Source organism: Coloeus monedula (assembly GCF_965178545.1).
Source record: "Coloeus monedula genome assembly, chromosome: 6".
NCBI classification, from domain to species: Eukaryota; Metazoa; Chordata; class Aves; order Passeriformes; family Corvidae; genus Coloeus; species Coloeus monedula.
The window spans coordinates 17,661,421-17,677,580 of NC_138786.1; the positions used below are offsets into that span (position 1 = coordinate 17,661,421).

At 41.2% G+C, this 16,160-nt stretch overlaps 1 protein-coding gene across 2 annotated transcripts in view; it reads right to left on the reverse strand.

Moving 5' to 3' along the window:
- The window catches only part of BRSK2 (BR serine/threonine kinase 2), a gene marked incomplete at both ends in the record, with an annotated part of 307,761 nt that overhangs the window by 145,385 nt on the left and 146,216 nt on the right, over nucleotides 1-16,160 (reverse strand). For both annotated transcript variants that reach the window (XM_082283910.1, XM_082283909.1), the window contains one exon: nucleotides 9,340-9,434. In XM_082283910.1, coding sequence (XP_082140036.1) covers nucleotides 9,340-9,434 — 95 coding nt within the window. The remainder of the gene's footprint in view (nucleotides 1-9,339; nucleotides 9,435-16,160) is intronic.

Here is a 16,160-nt window from a genome sequence, read left to right on the forward strand (position 1 = left end):
GGCTTGGGCTCTCTCAGTATTGGCACACCTGGAAAATTCTCTTGGAGTTGGACATGAAACTCCATTTTGAACTAAAACTCGGGAGCCTCTTCTGTGTGGTGTGTGCATCCACAGCAGGGGAAGGCAAAGAATGGTTTATTGCTACAAGAGTGCTCTTCGTGAACAGACCACTGCACTAAATTCATGCTAGCTGTGGATACAGCATGTCAGGATGCCAGAAGGCAAGGCAGCAAGCTCAAAAATAGCACTTGGTAAAAGAGGAAATGCTCAAATACCTAAAAACTCACCACTACAGAGATCAACATGCTCTAACAGCAGCAGAGCAAACTCATAGCACAGTGCACTGAGCTCCATCTGACAGCTCTGGAACTAACAGTTAATTGCACTGGGACTGAGCCTTCCCAGATTTTTCCTAAATTTGTGCCAACTACTTAATAGCACAAACTGCAGGGAATAGACTGAGTGAGGCCTGGTTTATACTTAACAAATGATCAGCAAAATGTTCATGTTGGATAGAAGCATGCAAAACAAACAGGAAGAGCCTGTATCCTCTAAATGACAGTGCAATGCCAGTCCTTGGCTGTCAGTTGTACCAGTTAAATATCCATTAAGTGACACTTTTGTTTTTTGAGCTGGGAAACTCATAAGCTATGCAGTGCTAAGAAATGCTTCTTACAGAAAGGTAGTGCTGGCGTACAAGGCACCACCCAGTTGCTTCAGCAAAGATTTAAGATAATCTTTCAACAAAGTCTTTACTCAAATGCTTTGCCTCCTATATACAGGAATGGACTACATCACTTAATTGGGATGGATCAGTCTATTGATATTTATGGTGTTTATTCTACATGGTAGATGCAGGGTCAAATACCTGAACTAACTGTGGTCTCAGTCAATCTACTCAAGGATTGATGTCCCATTACTGCTACAGCTGTTCTGATGCAATACTGGTTCTCTTTCCATGAGGAAAGAAAAAAAGATGTAAAAGGCATCCAGACAAGATTCTGGAAAGTGAAATGCAAACCAATGTAAAATGGAGTGAGAAGTCTTTTCATCTGCAACCCAGAAAAAAAAAAAAGAGTTTACACTAGAAAAGAAAATATACAACGACCTAACCACACCTGCCAAGTAACCCTTGGTTCTTAGTGAAATCAACCTGCAAAGCACACGCTGAGGAGCAGTGATGAGATCCCAGAATCTTTCTTCTCCTAAACTGCTTACAAACTTTTGCAATGATACTGAGCAAACAGCAGCATGGCAGAATCATGAAAACAGGATATAATAAACAAAACAAATAAAAAACCATAGAATACTTCCTGGCCCAATGCACACTCATTCAATTCCAGTATGTGCTGTTTCATATGTAGGGTGAGGAATGATTTTAAAAAATCCTGCACTGTTGCTCTGGTGCTTATAGGTATGGCTTTCAAATGGTTCAGTCAATATTGCATTCATACTGCTGACCACATCTGAGTTTCACTCTGAGCTTTGCTCTCAAGTCCAGGAAGAAACTGTGTGAGGAAAAAAAATTATTTTTTATAAGCAGCTGTATAACCAACAAATCTTTCTGCAGTTCAGGTCAGAAAACATGCTCCCCTAACTCCTTTTTTGCTAAAAGATTTGGGAAGTGATTTTGTCCGTAATCTAAAATACATTTCCTATCTGTAAATGTGGCCAACTGTACCTATGGCTCAGCCAGAACCCACTCTATTGTGGCATTCTCTACTCCCTGCACACAGGGATAGGTTTCATCCTGTACCTCTTCAGACTGATTAATTAACCACAGAACAGAGCTGGCTGCAGTGCTCATTGAAGTCAATTAAAAGGTTTTAGCTTAAGTCAGATCAACATCCAATGCTTTTTAGCATTTTTCATCAAACTTCAGTGAGTCAGGAAAACAAAAAAGTAGTAAAGTTTTGACTGCACCAAAGAACCTGCAGCTCTAGATTACAAAACCTGATCTTCACCAGGCTCACGGTTCACGTCTAGAGTTAACAGAGACCACAGCTGCAGGTGGCTCTGCTACAGAGACTTCCTGGGCTGGGGAAGTCTGACATTTCAGGTTCCCAGAACAACTGTGTGTCCAGCCAGTCAAAAATTCTGAAAATCCTGTAAGATCTGACCAGGGGTTACAGCTCTGGATGCCAGTCTCAAAATTTTCAAACTCCACACCCCATCTCTTCAAGACTGAGCCTGGATGTTCACCTTCATCTGGGGCTCCCCTTGCCTTTCAGAGTAACTCCTACTGCTTGTCCTTCCAAAAAAAAGGAGCCTCGAGCCTCACAACAGCTGAGGATCCTGGTGTCTTCTACCACTCCCCTATCTCTCTAGCTGGGGATGCTGGGTCTGCCCCACAGCTGTGCAATCTTGGAGCCTGTCTTGGCTTGATAATGTCGGGCTCAGAGGCAGTGGGAGTCCCTGCACAGGCAGGACTTTCAGAGTCTCTGCTGTGGAGAAAGCAAGGAGGACTCCTCAACAGCTTGCTACAAATACAGAGTTCAAAAGAAACCTAGCCTTTGATATAAGGGGAGTTCACTGAGCTGAAATTATTTCAGAGAAAACACTTCAGCCAATCAGCATCTTTTGATAAAACGAAGCTTTGGCAATGGAAGAGGAGAATTCCCAGAAACTTCAGTAGGAAAAGCAATGCAAAGTTAAACTATGGTCAGTCTCACCCCAAGTGGTCTAATTCTAACAGCTGTAAGTCTTACCCAAGTATTACATATGCATTACACAGATTTGCATATATAGTTTCTATCAGCAGTGCAATTACAATAGAAACAGTTAAAGACCAAGCTGAACAGCAAGGGGTTTTACAGGCTAATTACTGACAGTAGCTCCACAGGTGGATGAGGACTGGATTGCTGTGCACATTTAGATATCTCATCTCCAGGAGCAGTTACTTCCCATCTAGGCATTGTGGTTAGGATCAAGTGAAATGAATGGAAAAAGCACTCCTTGACTTCAGCTAGCTCCAGTCTGGGCTCATGAGGGACATTTATTGCTGTATGACCAAGCCAGCACGAGGATGGTAGACTGTCTGTGTTTGCACACAAAAGGCCATGGGTAGAACATGTTGGGCACAATAGAGGTTTGAGCCAGACCAGTAATAGAGACCAAAAGCAGGGTGGAAAAAAAAGGCCAATTATTTTAATAGCGTGCCCAAATGCCTCCTCTGATCATACTAACTTTAGAAAGCAAAAAGCACCATGCACACTTGACAGGTTTGTTCCTCTGACAAGTACATCATGTGTTCGTGATTCCTGTTTAATTTCCTTCTTTAAGAATACCTCAAACTGTGTTCCTTGTGGGTGTGGTGGAAAGGGGAGGCAGAGAGTCATTCTCTGAAGGAAAATACAATTACCCAGCTTCTTTAACTGCTCAAACAAATGACAAGTGAACAGGCTTTCAATACTCCCCACCAGCTCCAGCTTAAAACAAAACACTGCATTATGCATTCAGTAACAGATCCCTAATCCCAAACTCCCTCTAGCAGAAGGGAGCCAGGGGAAAAAAAAGTGCCCCTTTTATTTTGCCTGTATTTTTCATATTGCAAGGTGCTTTTTTATCTCATTGAACTTATAAGAGAGACTTGCAGACAGGATGCTGCGCTGTGCTAACTGGGTTGCCACTAGAATATGAACAGGGCTACAGAGGCAGGGGCTAAGCATGTGTTTGTGCACTCCTGGTCTTTGAGGTAGGGTGCCAATCACCCTGCAGTTTGTTCAGTGCCTATGCATGTTACACACACACACACACACACACACACTTCTAATCTGCTCTCTTCCAGGGCTAAAAGCTCACAAGCATGTGGTAATGTTCCAGGTTAAAGATAAACCACAATGAGGATGAGAGTGTGTAAGTGTGAATATACACATGTTCAACAGCTAGTAAAAATATGAGCATGTACATGCTTTGGGGAAATTTAATTTCCTTTATCCTTTCATCTTTTTTTTTTTTTTTTTTTTGCCATGAGTACAAGGTCCTCTGGGTTATTTTCTTCTCACAGCAATATGCCAGCCAATCAGAAGAATAATAGATGAGTGTCAGCAAGTTAGCACAGTGCTTCTTAATCAGGGAGTCCTGGAAAGTTTGATAAATGCTTTAAAACATTTTTCTTGGTATTTCTGTTTAATAAATGGAAATTATTTCCCTCCTGTTTGCTATTTTTATTACAGCCACCTTCAAAATCTTGTGTGCCAGTATCCTAGATTATTTTAAATGCATTTCACTGAGGATATCCCATGGCCTTGTCTCTTTGCTCATTTGTACACAATGATAGAGGTACTCAGTGTGATTCAGCAGCAGCTTAACGCCATTTCCACTGCAGTCAATAGCAAAACTCCTAAATACTGCAGCTGGAAAACAATTAGGCCACTACTGAATACATTAGAAAAAATATTGATTTAGTGGAACTGAGGTTTGGTGTTGGTGAGTTTGCCTTTGTTAGTGTCAGGGAAACTGCCCTTGTTATGATCAAAGCTGAACTTGAACCAACTTCAGTCCACTTCTGCCTCAGATTTAGTTTCTCCCTGACTCAGTTCTGATAGTCTGGTAATGATTTTTGCAGACCAGCCTGCAGTCAGCAGCTGAGGACAGCTCGGTCACCCAATATCACAGTCTGTTCTTTTAAAAGTCTGAAAATAAGGTATTCCAAGTAGAAGATGCTGTTCTTAAGTACTGCCTTCTTTAAATTCGCTTGGGGGAGCCTAAATTTCTGCTTCTACAGACACCTTGCACAAGTGCATCTCTTTATGCCACAGAGAGAGAGATGTGACTTTTCACAGATTTCAAGTGTGTGATTGAAATTCACAGCTCCATGGATTTTCAGGCCAGAGAAGCTGTTGCATTGATCTAATCAGAGCTAATGCATAGCATGGATCAGGAAACCAACTACTTCCTGCTTCAACTCCAGCATCTGAAGTTGAACTAGGATCTCGGTTTTCAGAAAAACACACTGCAGTTTAAGTTTAACTGTCTTTCAGGAGAAAAACTCACTAGAGCATTGAGTGGCTTGTTCCAGTTAGTAACTTAATCCAGTGGTCAAACAGGTCTAGTATTTCTACATGTAATCTACCTACAGCTTACAACTATTAGTTTCCAATCAGCTTTTTGTACCCAAGACTGTAATATCCTCTGTTATCACATGCCTATCCTCCTTATCAGTATTTACAGACTATGATTAAGATGTCTTAGTCTTCTCTTTAATAAACTAAGTCCCGTGAGTCTAATAAAACATGATCTCTGTTTACTTTCTCAGATACTTTCTAAATTGTGCCCAATTTCTAAGCTTTTTTCCTTGAAAAACAGGCATCTTAACCAGACACACTGCATTTCAGCAGTTTTTGCAACAAAAAGTGACAGTTATTACATGACTTTCTGTAGCAAAAGAGGGAAAAACAGAAAAAAAGAAGTCAGAGAATGGAGGGGAATGAAGAATGAATGGGTTAAAAAGAGACAAAAGAACAACTGAAAGAAAATGGAGAAGGAAGGAAAGACTTTAAAGTAGGATAAGGTAGCAGAGATATAAATATTTACTGAAGCAGAAGCTCAGGAAGAAGGAAGAGATGATGAACAGACCATGCAAAGCAGTGGTTATTTACAAGTATGCTTCCCTAAGTTATCCTGTCAGTTCCAAGAGGAACTGATGCTCTATTCTCCTACTATCCTTCCACTCAATTATTTCAGTCAATCAGAGATCTCCAATAGTGATTTTGCAAGACATTCCCATGTTAAGAACACAGAGAATTGTGTGCAGAATTTTTTGGAAGCAGAGCTCATTAGCCTGCAAGACACCAAAACAACTGACAGCCTCCCCAAAACCCACCACCCGTGTTACAACTGAGCTCCACAGCAGTGGGACTGCTTTTCTTCCCATCCCCTGCCCTGGAAATAATCTGCCTTGCTTCAAGGTCAGCACAGGAGAACTCAGAAGAAACAAAAGGCACAGGGACACAAAGCACACATATGGAGCTCTGGGCTCCAGTCATCAGGTCTGGGACATCTGTGGCTTTCTGAGGATGCCTGCGTGTTCAAGTAATTAGACCAAAGCCAGCTGTCCCCTTCTCACTCTTCACCTTTTATGCTCCCATTGTTTCTACTACCACTGTCTGTCCAAACAGTATTTTGTCTGATGGGTCGCCAAAGAGTAGGTTTTTTGTTGTTGTTTATTCTTTGGAAGGCGGGAGTGGAAGAGAATTGGTGGGCAGTAAAGGGGAGAAAGGACTCTTCTGAGCATATCCCATGAGACACCTCAATGTTTCCAAATGAGATTTTGCCACATCGGAGGAAAGATTTGCTTTAACCTTTATATTCTGAAGTTATAAACTCCAAATGCTTGTACTGGTACTGAAAATGCAACCATCAGTAGTGAACCTGCCTACTCAGGAAACCTTATTGCTTTACAGACAACTCTTGTATTCTGGGCCTAATTTCCCAGTCAGTGATCCAGATGTAATTCAGAGAAATTAATGAACCATATTTCAATCTCAAGACACTCCCTGCAGCACACTGCTTTCTGAAATCTTTCCTGCCACTTTGTGCTAGAGCAAGCTAGAAGTACAGTGGGACACAGGTCACCACGTCAGTGAGGGTTTCCACAGTGCTGCTGAAGAAACCCAGTGAAGCTTTTACCAATTGTGTGAAGGCAGGAGCAAGAACAGACAACCTTTTTCCCTCAACTGTGAAACTACGTATGTAGCTTTGCCCCAAAGCCAGGATCCCAGACAGGCCCAAGCTGGAGCTGGAAAAGGAACACTGCTCCCCAGCCTGTGTTTAGCAAGGCAGGGCATGACAAAGCGAAAGGCTGCGTGTGCACTGAGCAGCCCCATCCTTTGACAGGGCAGCGAGCGCTTGGATGATACATTTACTGCAGCCTGTGCTGCATCGTGCCTGCCCATGTTTCATCTCCATAGCAGCAGTTCTGCTAATTGACACCAGCTGCTTCAATTCCAAATTCTTCTCTCCAGAAATATCGATACTACAACGTTATGATTAGAAAGCACTTTACCAAATGCCTCTCAATTCTGCACAGCTCAGATGAAGAGCAGCTGCAGAGAGAAGGGACAGTTCCCTGAACATACAGAATAAAACACTGCAAAAACACTGGAGAAATGAAGGCTACAAGAAGCAAGTGAGAACAGAATAATGATGACATAGAAAGCAGCCTGTTGTATATGCTTGTGGCTGTCACTTTAGATGTTGAAAGGACTGTGAGCAGACTTTTTCCTTATGCTCTAGGATAAATGGCCACAGCACTGCACTGTTACAGCTTCATGTGGCAGGTGTGCATGTTTGTCAGATCCAGCTTTTCTGTCCAAGGATGGATTAAAGCAAAATCCATCAATCTGGGCCTGGCTTGGAAGAGTAGCTGTGGTCTTGAATCATTTGGCTCTGGGGGTGGCTCTGCATGGCCTGCTCTGTACGGCCCACTGGCAAAGAAAGTCACTGGAACTGACAAGCTAGTGTGAAGACTTGCAAAGTAGGAATGCCACCACACCACGGAGACTTGGCCTCACTGTTGGCTATCTCCCTGTGGCTGCCGGCTCCACACAACAAGCTGTCAGCTGGATGCTTCACAATGGTCACGCTGGGATTGCCAAAAGCTGCAAGGACTTTTCCCCTCCAGCCAGACAGGATTAAACTGGCTAACAGTATAGTCAATTCTAAATTCACTTAGAAGTCTCAGGCCCTGTCTGTGACCACCAGACACAGGGCATTCCTGAAAAGACATCTGGTTACTGAATTTATGTAAGAACTGGGCAAACCACTTCAATCCCATCTGTTGTTCCAACCTCCTGAGCACAGAGAACAGAATCCTTGAAAGAGAAAATCTCACCAAGAAGGGTCTGAAAATGAGAACCACGGTACAATGTGTAATTTCCTCCTGAGAAAGATGCTGTACAATCTTACAGAAAATATGGCATGCTCCAGCATGTGGCTGTGTAAACAAGAGCCTAACACACCATTTCACTACTCAGATTTCATAATACAACCAAGGTAATGCAACACAGCTAAAGCAGAGAGATTGCTTTGCTATGCTAAGTGATTTGCCTCCTACTCTGAATTCAGTGAGGTAAATAAAGTGTTTTATATAAATACCAGACACTGTCTCTCACTAGACAAAATGCTCATGTTTTTTAAAAATATTCCTATTATTTTGCTCTGGAAATATTCAGTGCTTAGTGTCCCATTCAGATTTTACCATTTACACACAGTTTTCTTACGTATTTCACTTCCTAACTTTTGGTCTATATTAGAAGTCTGTTTGAATCCATGGTACTTCAGGAGAGGGAACACAGCAATGAAATTCCAGAAATTTAAAGTCTGAACATGTTACAATGGAGTGTAAACTTTCAGAATCCTTGTCTGAAAAAAATATAAACTTACATTTTTTGTGTAACATCCACTGACTGTGTATTAGCTTACACTCCATTTTCTTTCTTCTCTGAATAATCTTGCTATACTTACTTGTGCTGGGAAACAGCTGACAGAAGTCCATACAGGAAACAGGAGTGTAAAGACATATAGGGAAGCTCTGTGTGCTTATATAGGGAAGTCACCTCAATAAAGTGCTCAACACTGCATGCAAACCTGTTAGCGTAATTTGCAGGTGACAGTGTGATGGAATTCTGTTGATTGCAGTGCATTTGTGTTCCCTCCCATCAAGCTGAATTTAGCCTCTCTAGTCACCAAATCACATGAATAAACTGCTATGCATATATTTATTTTATTTTTAGGTCTCCAAGATCAATCAATGACATTCATGTGAGGAGAATCACAAGGCTATGTAAAAAACAAACTAAGCTCTTCTGAACACTAACAGTCATTGGGGCCATGGGGACAAACTCTTTGATGGTTCCCAATGGCACAGCTCTGTGGATTGTAAACTAAATTACAACAGCTTTAAGCAGTGGACCTTGGCACATCAGATCATAAAGAACCCATGCAGCAGAGCAAGAAATAGGAGTATTCAAGTAACAGATCCACCAGCCTCTGTTGAATCTCTTCATACTGACATTTGTACACCTCAGCCTGCAATATACCACAATGACACTGTTGTAGTGGTGAAAGCCAGGTGCCCCACACACACTGGCCCCAGCAGAGAAGCAGTGACTCTGCAGCTGACCATTTATTTTGTGCACAAAGCACAGGCATTCTCCCATTTCATTTCAGCTGCCCTTGCCTTCCCCATAACTAAATTATTGTTATTATGCTCCACATAATCCTAGTACTGACAGGGATGTTTGTTATACATAATTAAAGATATTAATTTTGCATGGAACAGAAGACACGGAGCCAGGAACTTTATCTCTTTTTTTAAATCTTCCATTAGAAAATTACCTTCATTAGCACCGACTCACTGAGCTTCTCTCTGTTGACAATTTTTATCGCGACCTTCTGACACGTGACACAGTGAACCCCCAACTTCACAAGCCCTGCAGGAGAAACAAAGCAAAATAGAAGGGAAGAATTGGTTAGAGGTTGAGGTTAGTTGTTGAGGTTTTTCTATTAGAACACCATCCAGCTGTTCGCAGCTTATATGCAAACAAATTCCCATTAGCACCTCCTCCAGCCAGGAAAGGTCTTGTGAGTAAAGAAGACCCTGCAGCCCACATTGTGACCATTTGGCAGTGAAGCCACCAACATCACTGGTGCTCCTGCAGTTTCTGCCACTGAAACTGTGGTTTTGTTGAAGCTCTGTATCCCAGCTCTCACCACTCAAAGTGCATTCTACCAATAAGACATTCTGGCAATTGAACTGCACTGGACTAAGGGCTTCTGCTGACACCTGACGTCAACAAAAGCTTGGAAATCTAGATGGTCAAATGTTTGCAGTGTAGACATGGCTTCTACTTTCCTCTAGCTCCTTCCAAAGTTTCCATGATCACAATAAAAAGGCACTTAATTATGGTTTCCCTTACTGTTTTAATTTACCCTGCTGGATAAAGTTAACACTGTGACAAATGCCATTGCGCTGTGGAGGAACATCAGCATAAACTGATACAATTCTAAGTTCTTGTTTGTTATTATTTACTATATTCTTGTCCTCAAATAAGATAGAGTTCTGTTAACTGATTATATTGGCAAAAGGATGTTTATATCCCTGACAGGATTAGGATGTCTGAACTGTCATCAAACCAAGACTTAAAAGAAAGAGGTAAGTAACATACATGAGCCATTATCTTCTGCAAAGTTTCCATCTAAATCTGGTGACTTACATGAAGGTACACTGAGATACTTCCACAAGTGAGTTTAAGATGGTCCCTTGAGCTCTCAACTCTACTGCCATTAAGAAAATTTGTAGCTGGAAAAGTTGTGCTTTATAGGTTATTCAAGTGAGATCTTATTTGCTTCGGGTTTTACTCTTGTCAAACATGCACATACAGTGCAACACCTGATGGGCTGGATCCCATCCCACTCCACACACTATATGCCAAATTGCCATTTAGGTTAATTCAGTTATAACTGAAATAAAAAAGAAATGGCACCTCCCTGGTGTCACTAAGACCTGCGGTGCTTTGCAGAGCATTTATGAGCAATGACATCAAACAGTTGAAAAAAGCCTAACTTAGTTCCCAGCTCCTAGGCTCGGTTGCAGTTAAGAAGCCAACCCCATCCCCTAATGCACACCAGAAAGCCAAACACATTGCTTTATCTGGAATTTGAACACAACAGATTCTCAGTCCAGTGAAACACTGAACACAGGACTTCACACGTCTTACTGAGGGATGAATAGATTACTGCCTTTCTACAAACTGGGCCCAAATAAGTGAACTAGAGTTTCATCGGGGACTTCAGCAATCTTCCGCAGGTACTTGTCCATCCTTTTGTGATGCAGTTAATCGTAAATTTGGAATTATTAATCACTGGCTATTATGTGGAGAAATAAACTCTCAGCTCGCTTCCAGTCACATCTCTTTTATGGCATGCTCAAGTGTTCTGGATATTTCTAGTCACATAATTTCTAAGTCTCATCTGGTTAAATGCTGACATCCTCACTTTCAGCCATGACATAAACAAGTCACAAAAAGTAAGAATGCAGTGCACTGATAAATCCATTTAAAACTGTGTATAGCAATAGTGTGTCGTCTGCCTGAAGCAACCGAGAAGCAGAGCTGGGGGAAGATGCTGTGATGTCCAACCACACTCACTCTTCTGTCTGCATTTTTTCTGTTCAATTTTTAATATTAACCAAAGCACTTCTGGCTTTGTGCTCACTGTTCAGAGCACCTGCAGCCTTATGCTTCTTCCTATTGGCTTTGTTCTGTGTTTGGATAGAGGCTACTTGGCACCACCCTGTTGACAGCATGCACTGTTTCAATCTGTGCTGATTGCTTCCTTCCTGCTTCTAGGACAAACCACAGCCTTACATCACTCTTGCAGCAAAGTGACAGCACTTTTTACATTGTTCTTAGTTACACTTTCAAATCTCAGCAGAACTTCTAGCTCAGTCCTTTGTATCTAGACTCCCAGGATCTGTGGCACAGTGCTGTACTGTAATGTGGCATGGACCAATTATTTTCAGAGGTCAGCAAGGGTGAAAAGCAACTGCTCTTTAACTGGTTCTTCATAAGTGATATACCAGACTTCTGATATCTCACACTTCAGGGTTTGATTTCAAATCATGTTGCTCCCAAATCAAGACATCTGTCCCACTGAACGTGGATGATTCGTAAACTATTTTTCTTTTGTCCTCCCTGAAGCACTCTGTCATTGAGCCTTAGAATGGTTTAATCAGGAACTTCTGGGACACCATCATACTGCACAGGGTATCTTCACAGTGTCCTCTGTCCTTGCAGCTACTAACCTACCACAGAAACCCAACAATTAAGATTAAACCATTCTGTTTACTCCAATAAAAAGTTAATCAACTGTTAGAAGACACCAAACACCTTCACAATAATAAAACCGATACTGAATCACACTGATTTTATATTGAATTAATTTCATTGACCTCAAGAAGTCATTCTTGATTTATACCATGGTATCAAAGGACTGAATGAGAAAACATATGTGAGATTTAATGCATCTTTCCTCTTCTCCTGATTTGCATTTTAAAAATCAAGAAAAGAAATGCGCTGTCATTGCTGTCTGTTTTGTGGAGACAGAAATTTTAGACAACCCTCTGAACAGCCCAAGACAGCACTTTTCACTGTACCAAATTCACTGAATGTAGTTTTAGGATAAAAATAAAACATGTTGCTATGCCTTGCTTCCTCCCTCCTCCGCTGGCCACTTCCTTTTGACATTTGCACACCAGCCTAAGGAAAAAAAAAGAGAAACTTGAAGATCCTTCTTAGTAAGTCCATCTATAGGATAACACCCTCTTGCTACTACGAAGAAAGCCTAATTAAGCTGGGACAGGAAGGGTTTGTCCTCAGGACATCTGTTTCTGTCCCATAATTTCAGTCAATTGAGTAATTACTGAGGGAGACGACTTAAATGTGGATTTGAGATCCTGTGGGCTTCTGATTCTTCAGAAGCCCTTTCACTGACACAGAGAACATAAACCATTCAAGATGTACTATTTATCTACACCATAACAGACCTTAGAGAGAAGCAACTATGTGAATAAACTGCTGAGCTGTAACTGAAATAATGGAAGTGGCAGAAACACTGCCTGGAAACAAGTGCTCAAGGTATGTTTACAGGGTTGTCAGAGGTGGTACATCTTCTATTTTTCCCTCTCCTGTATATGCAGCTGTTAATGAGCACTTCAAAACTACATAAATCCTCCAATACAAATGTGTCAATACGTTAGGTACTTATTTGTAAAGCTTATCTATACATTCAGGCCAGCACAGGTACCTGTGTCTTCTGCAAAGGAAAACAAACACGGCTGCTGCTGCTGCTAAGAGGATCTTTTGCACCGGCTTGGCTTACAGCAAGTCTGCCAGACAACAAACAGAATTTGAACTTGTCAGCTTCATGAGTAATTAACCCCTCAAATGCAGGCAAGTAACCTTTGTGACTGCTGAAGTTAACTCTGGTCTGCCCTGACAGAAAATCTAACATGCTGTGGGAATCAGCTCCTTGAAGTTTCCCTCAACCACCCACACAGCTATCACATGCTCACTGCTCCAGGTACACCTCAGATCTCCATCTGTAGGTCATTCTTGGGGATTCTGGACACTGACATGCTGGGCCTTTCAAATAGGTTGTTGCATCCAATGAACTGCAAACACTGGGCTGCTTTTCATCTTAGCCACTGAACTGCATCAGAACCAGCCCTATAATTGCAGGTTGGGGAGTAAAGAAGAAAACATGAACACACTGAAAAGCAAGGGGATGTGTGAGTTAAGATTGCCTTTTCATCATAATTAAAAGCCACAATTTGGAAACCAATGAGCATGAGAAACCCCAGCTGACACAAAGATGCCACTGAAGGAAGAAGAGCAAAGGGAAGTCTACAGTCCTGACATAGCCCAATACGGCAGTGACCTGCTAATAACCATGCCTGTGCATTTTGCTGCTGGCAAACTCCCACTCTGTGGATGCTTACAGATACACAGATCTTTTTTGAAAAGGACAGGAGCTTATATGATGAGTAAGGGACAGATTTAGATCAGCTGCAAAGGTGGACAGCCCATCCTGAAGCAGGAGAGAAGATTCTTCTTTTATCCAAGAGAAATGTTCTATGGGGACAGAGAAAGAAAAGCTTCCCTCCAGCTGAGACAATATATTCACTGTGAATCCATGACCACAGCAAGTGGCTGATACTGTAACTGGCAATTACCTTCAGGACTTTTCAGCCAAGGACAGGATTTCAGAAGAGACTCATTTACTTTTGCCTTGCATTTTGTGCAGCGATTTTCTCTAGCAGAGCCTGAATAAAGCACTAAGAGTTTGGAGCTGGTGCTATTTGATATGCACTTTACAGTTGTGTAAATAGTAGCATCTTACTAATGATCCTGTTATTACAGCTCTTTGTTAGAGAAAGAAACATTCCAGGAACAAGAGAGACGGTTTTCAATACTATCCAAACTTGAAGTCTGCCAAAGACACCGATCTGAAACAAATTATCATTTTGAGAGAGAAGGAGAGAGTAATAAATAATGACACACCACTGTTGTTTAAATACAGCACTTATGGTATATTCATTGTCGATGGTGTTCCCAGTCTTTCAGAAATGTTAAACACAAGTAACTCGTTATCCTGATTTTTAGCCATAAGGCGAAAAACTACTCAAAGTAAAGGTACATTTGCTATATTTAACACATACTATTTTCCCCATTGGTAAATGGAAGTCTTTTGTTTTCTTTTAAGATAAAACCAACCTAAAATAAATTTCAGTAGTAGGAAAACTAGCCACTGATTTCAGAAGCTCATCTGCACACACATGTTGCTTGCTCTCCATTTCACTTTAGAGCACATTGTCAAAAACCTTAAAAAATCCGAGCAGAAAGCCCTGGTCTGGCCAGCAGCATCTATTTTGGCTGGATGAGCAATTAAAGGAATTAAAGGAATGTCTAGAGAGAAATATCACTCCTCTTTTAACTTGAGTTAGCTAATTGCCAATTAATTCAAGTCAATGAATACTCTGCAAATGTTAATCTAGGCACTACAAGACACAAACATTTGTGGTTTAGTTCAGGGCTCAAGTACCGGCAACAAACTATCTGGATTAAAAGAGGAACAAAAGTTCTAGGCTGACAAACTCAAGTACACTGTTTTTTAAAAAACTTAATGTGTATACATTATTGCTGCACATGAACTTTGTACATATGCTCTTTATATACAAATAATTTAATTTCTCCCCACAAATTGGAGGTTGCTATTGTAAATCTTAAAAGAATTTGTGGCTACTCATTCCTAAAAACTCCATGCACTAACATTTGCAAGACCTGCAAAACCTCAAGAAGCCAGTCGAGAAAATCAACCCTTACAGCAAACAAAAGCATTAATGCATCTCAAGCGGGGTGGAGGACAATCCATTCCTCCTCTTTATTCTCCACAGTTATCTTCACAAACACTGCAGTTTCAATTAGGGTTAAATCAGTTCAGTTACAGTGTCTAACTCTGCTGACTGCAGTGAAGTTGCTTTAGATCTGCAACAGTGGAAAATGGATTAAAATTTGGCCCACAGCAACATGATTTCCATAGCCATAAAATAAGGATAGTAACACTTACTTACCTTGCAAGAGCTGTAGAAGGATTAACTGATTAATCCTTACAAAGAATGTTGGAAAGGAATATAAATCCTATACAAGATCTACATATTACAACCAGGAAAACTGCATTTTAAATACAATCTGGAAAGAAAACTCTAGATAATTTCTTATTAGTAGCTTCCATTTCATTTCCCAATTCTTTCAGAGCACAGATTTCTGGTCTCCAATGATGCACATCTTATACTCCTCTTAGCTGCACTGGAAAGAACTTTGTTACTGAGCATCCTACTTACAGAAACCAATAATTGTCCTTAATTACTCAGTCTTCTTATTGAAGAGATGTTTATTTTTCTATAGCAATTGTTATCTCTAATTATTGCATTTAAAATAAACAGAGACTTATATCAAGTGACATGCAAATTATACGGTATCAATTTATAACTGCATAATGGAAAAGGAGGTATAGGAGAAATCTACAAATCTGAATGGATGAGGATGGAGCTACCCAGGTTGTTAATGAAATAATTTGACCATGGGCTCTTCTACAGAGAGATTCTAGTGCTACAAGGCTGTTCTGAGGGCTCATGCAATAACTGTTCCTAAACTGCATAAACTGTAATTATGGTAGGACTAAAGCCAGAGTTCAAATGCTCAGCAGGAGCATGGAAGGAGAGCTCCATCAGTCCTGAGATCCACATGCCTCAGCTCAGAGCACAGGAAAGCTGCACAGTAAGTTGCTACAACTCAGATTTACTGTCCTGAGCTACGAGCACTGTCAAATGTCTGCTGGTTCAGTCAGCCAGAGGGACACAGTCCTAAGATTAGAGATTGGTGAGAACAATGCATCAGCTCAGATGGGACTGGATCCACATGCCTGATACTAAGGAACAAGAGACACAAACACATATAGATATATATATACACAGCAGCTCACCAGGAGCAGGTTTTACACTGGATACCTCAGAGATTATGGTAGGATCATCCTCCAAGCTCAGCAGGATCAAAACACACAGAACCAACATCACCTCTATTGATTTCTATCTTGGTCTC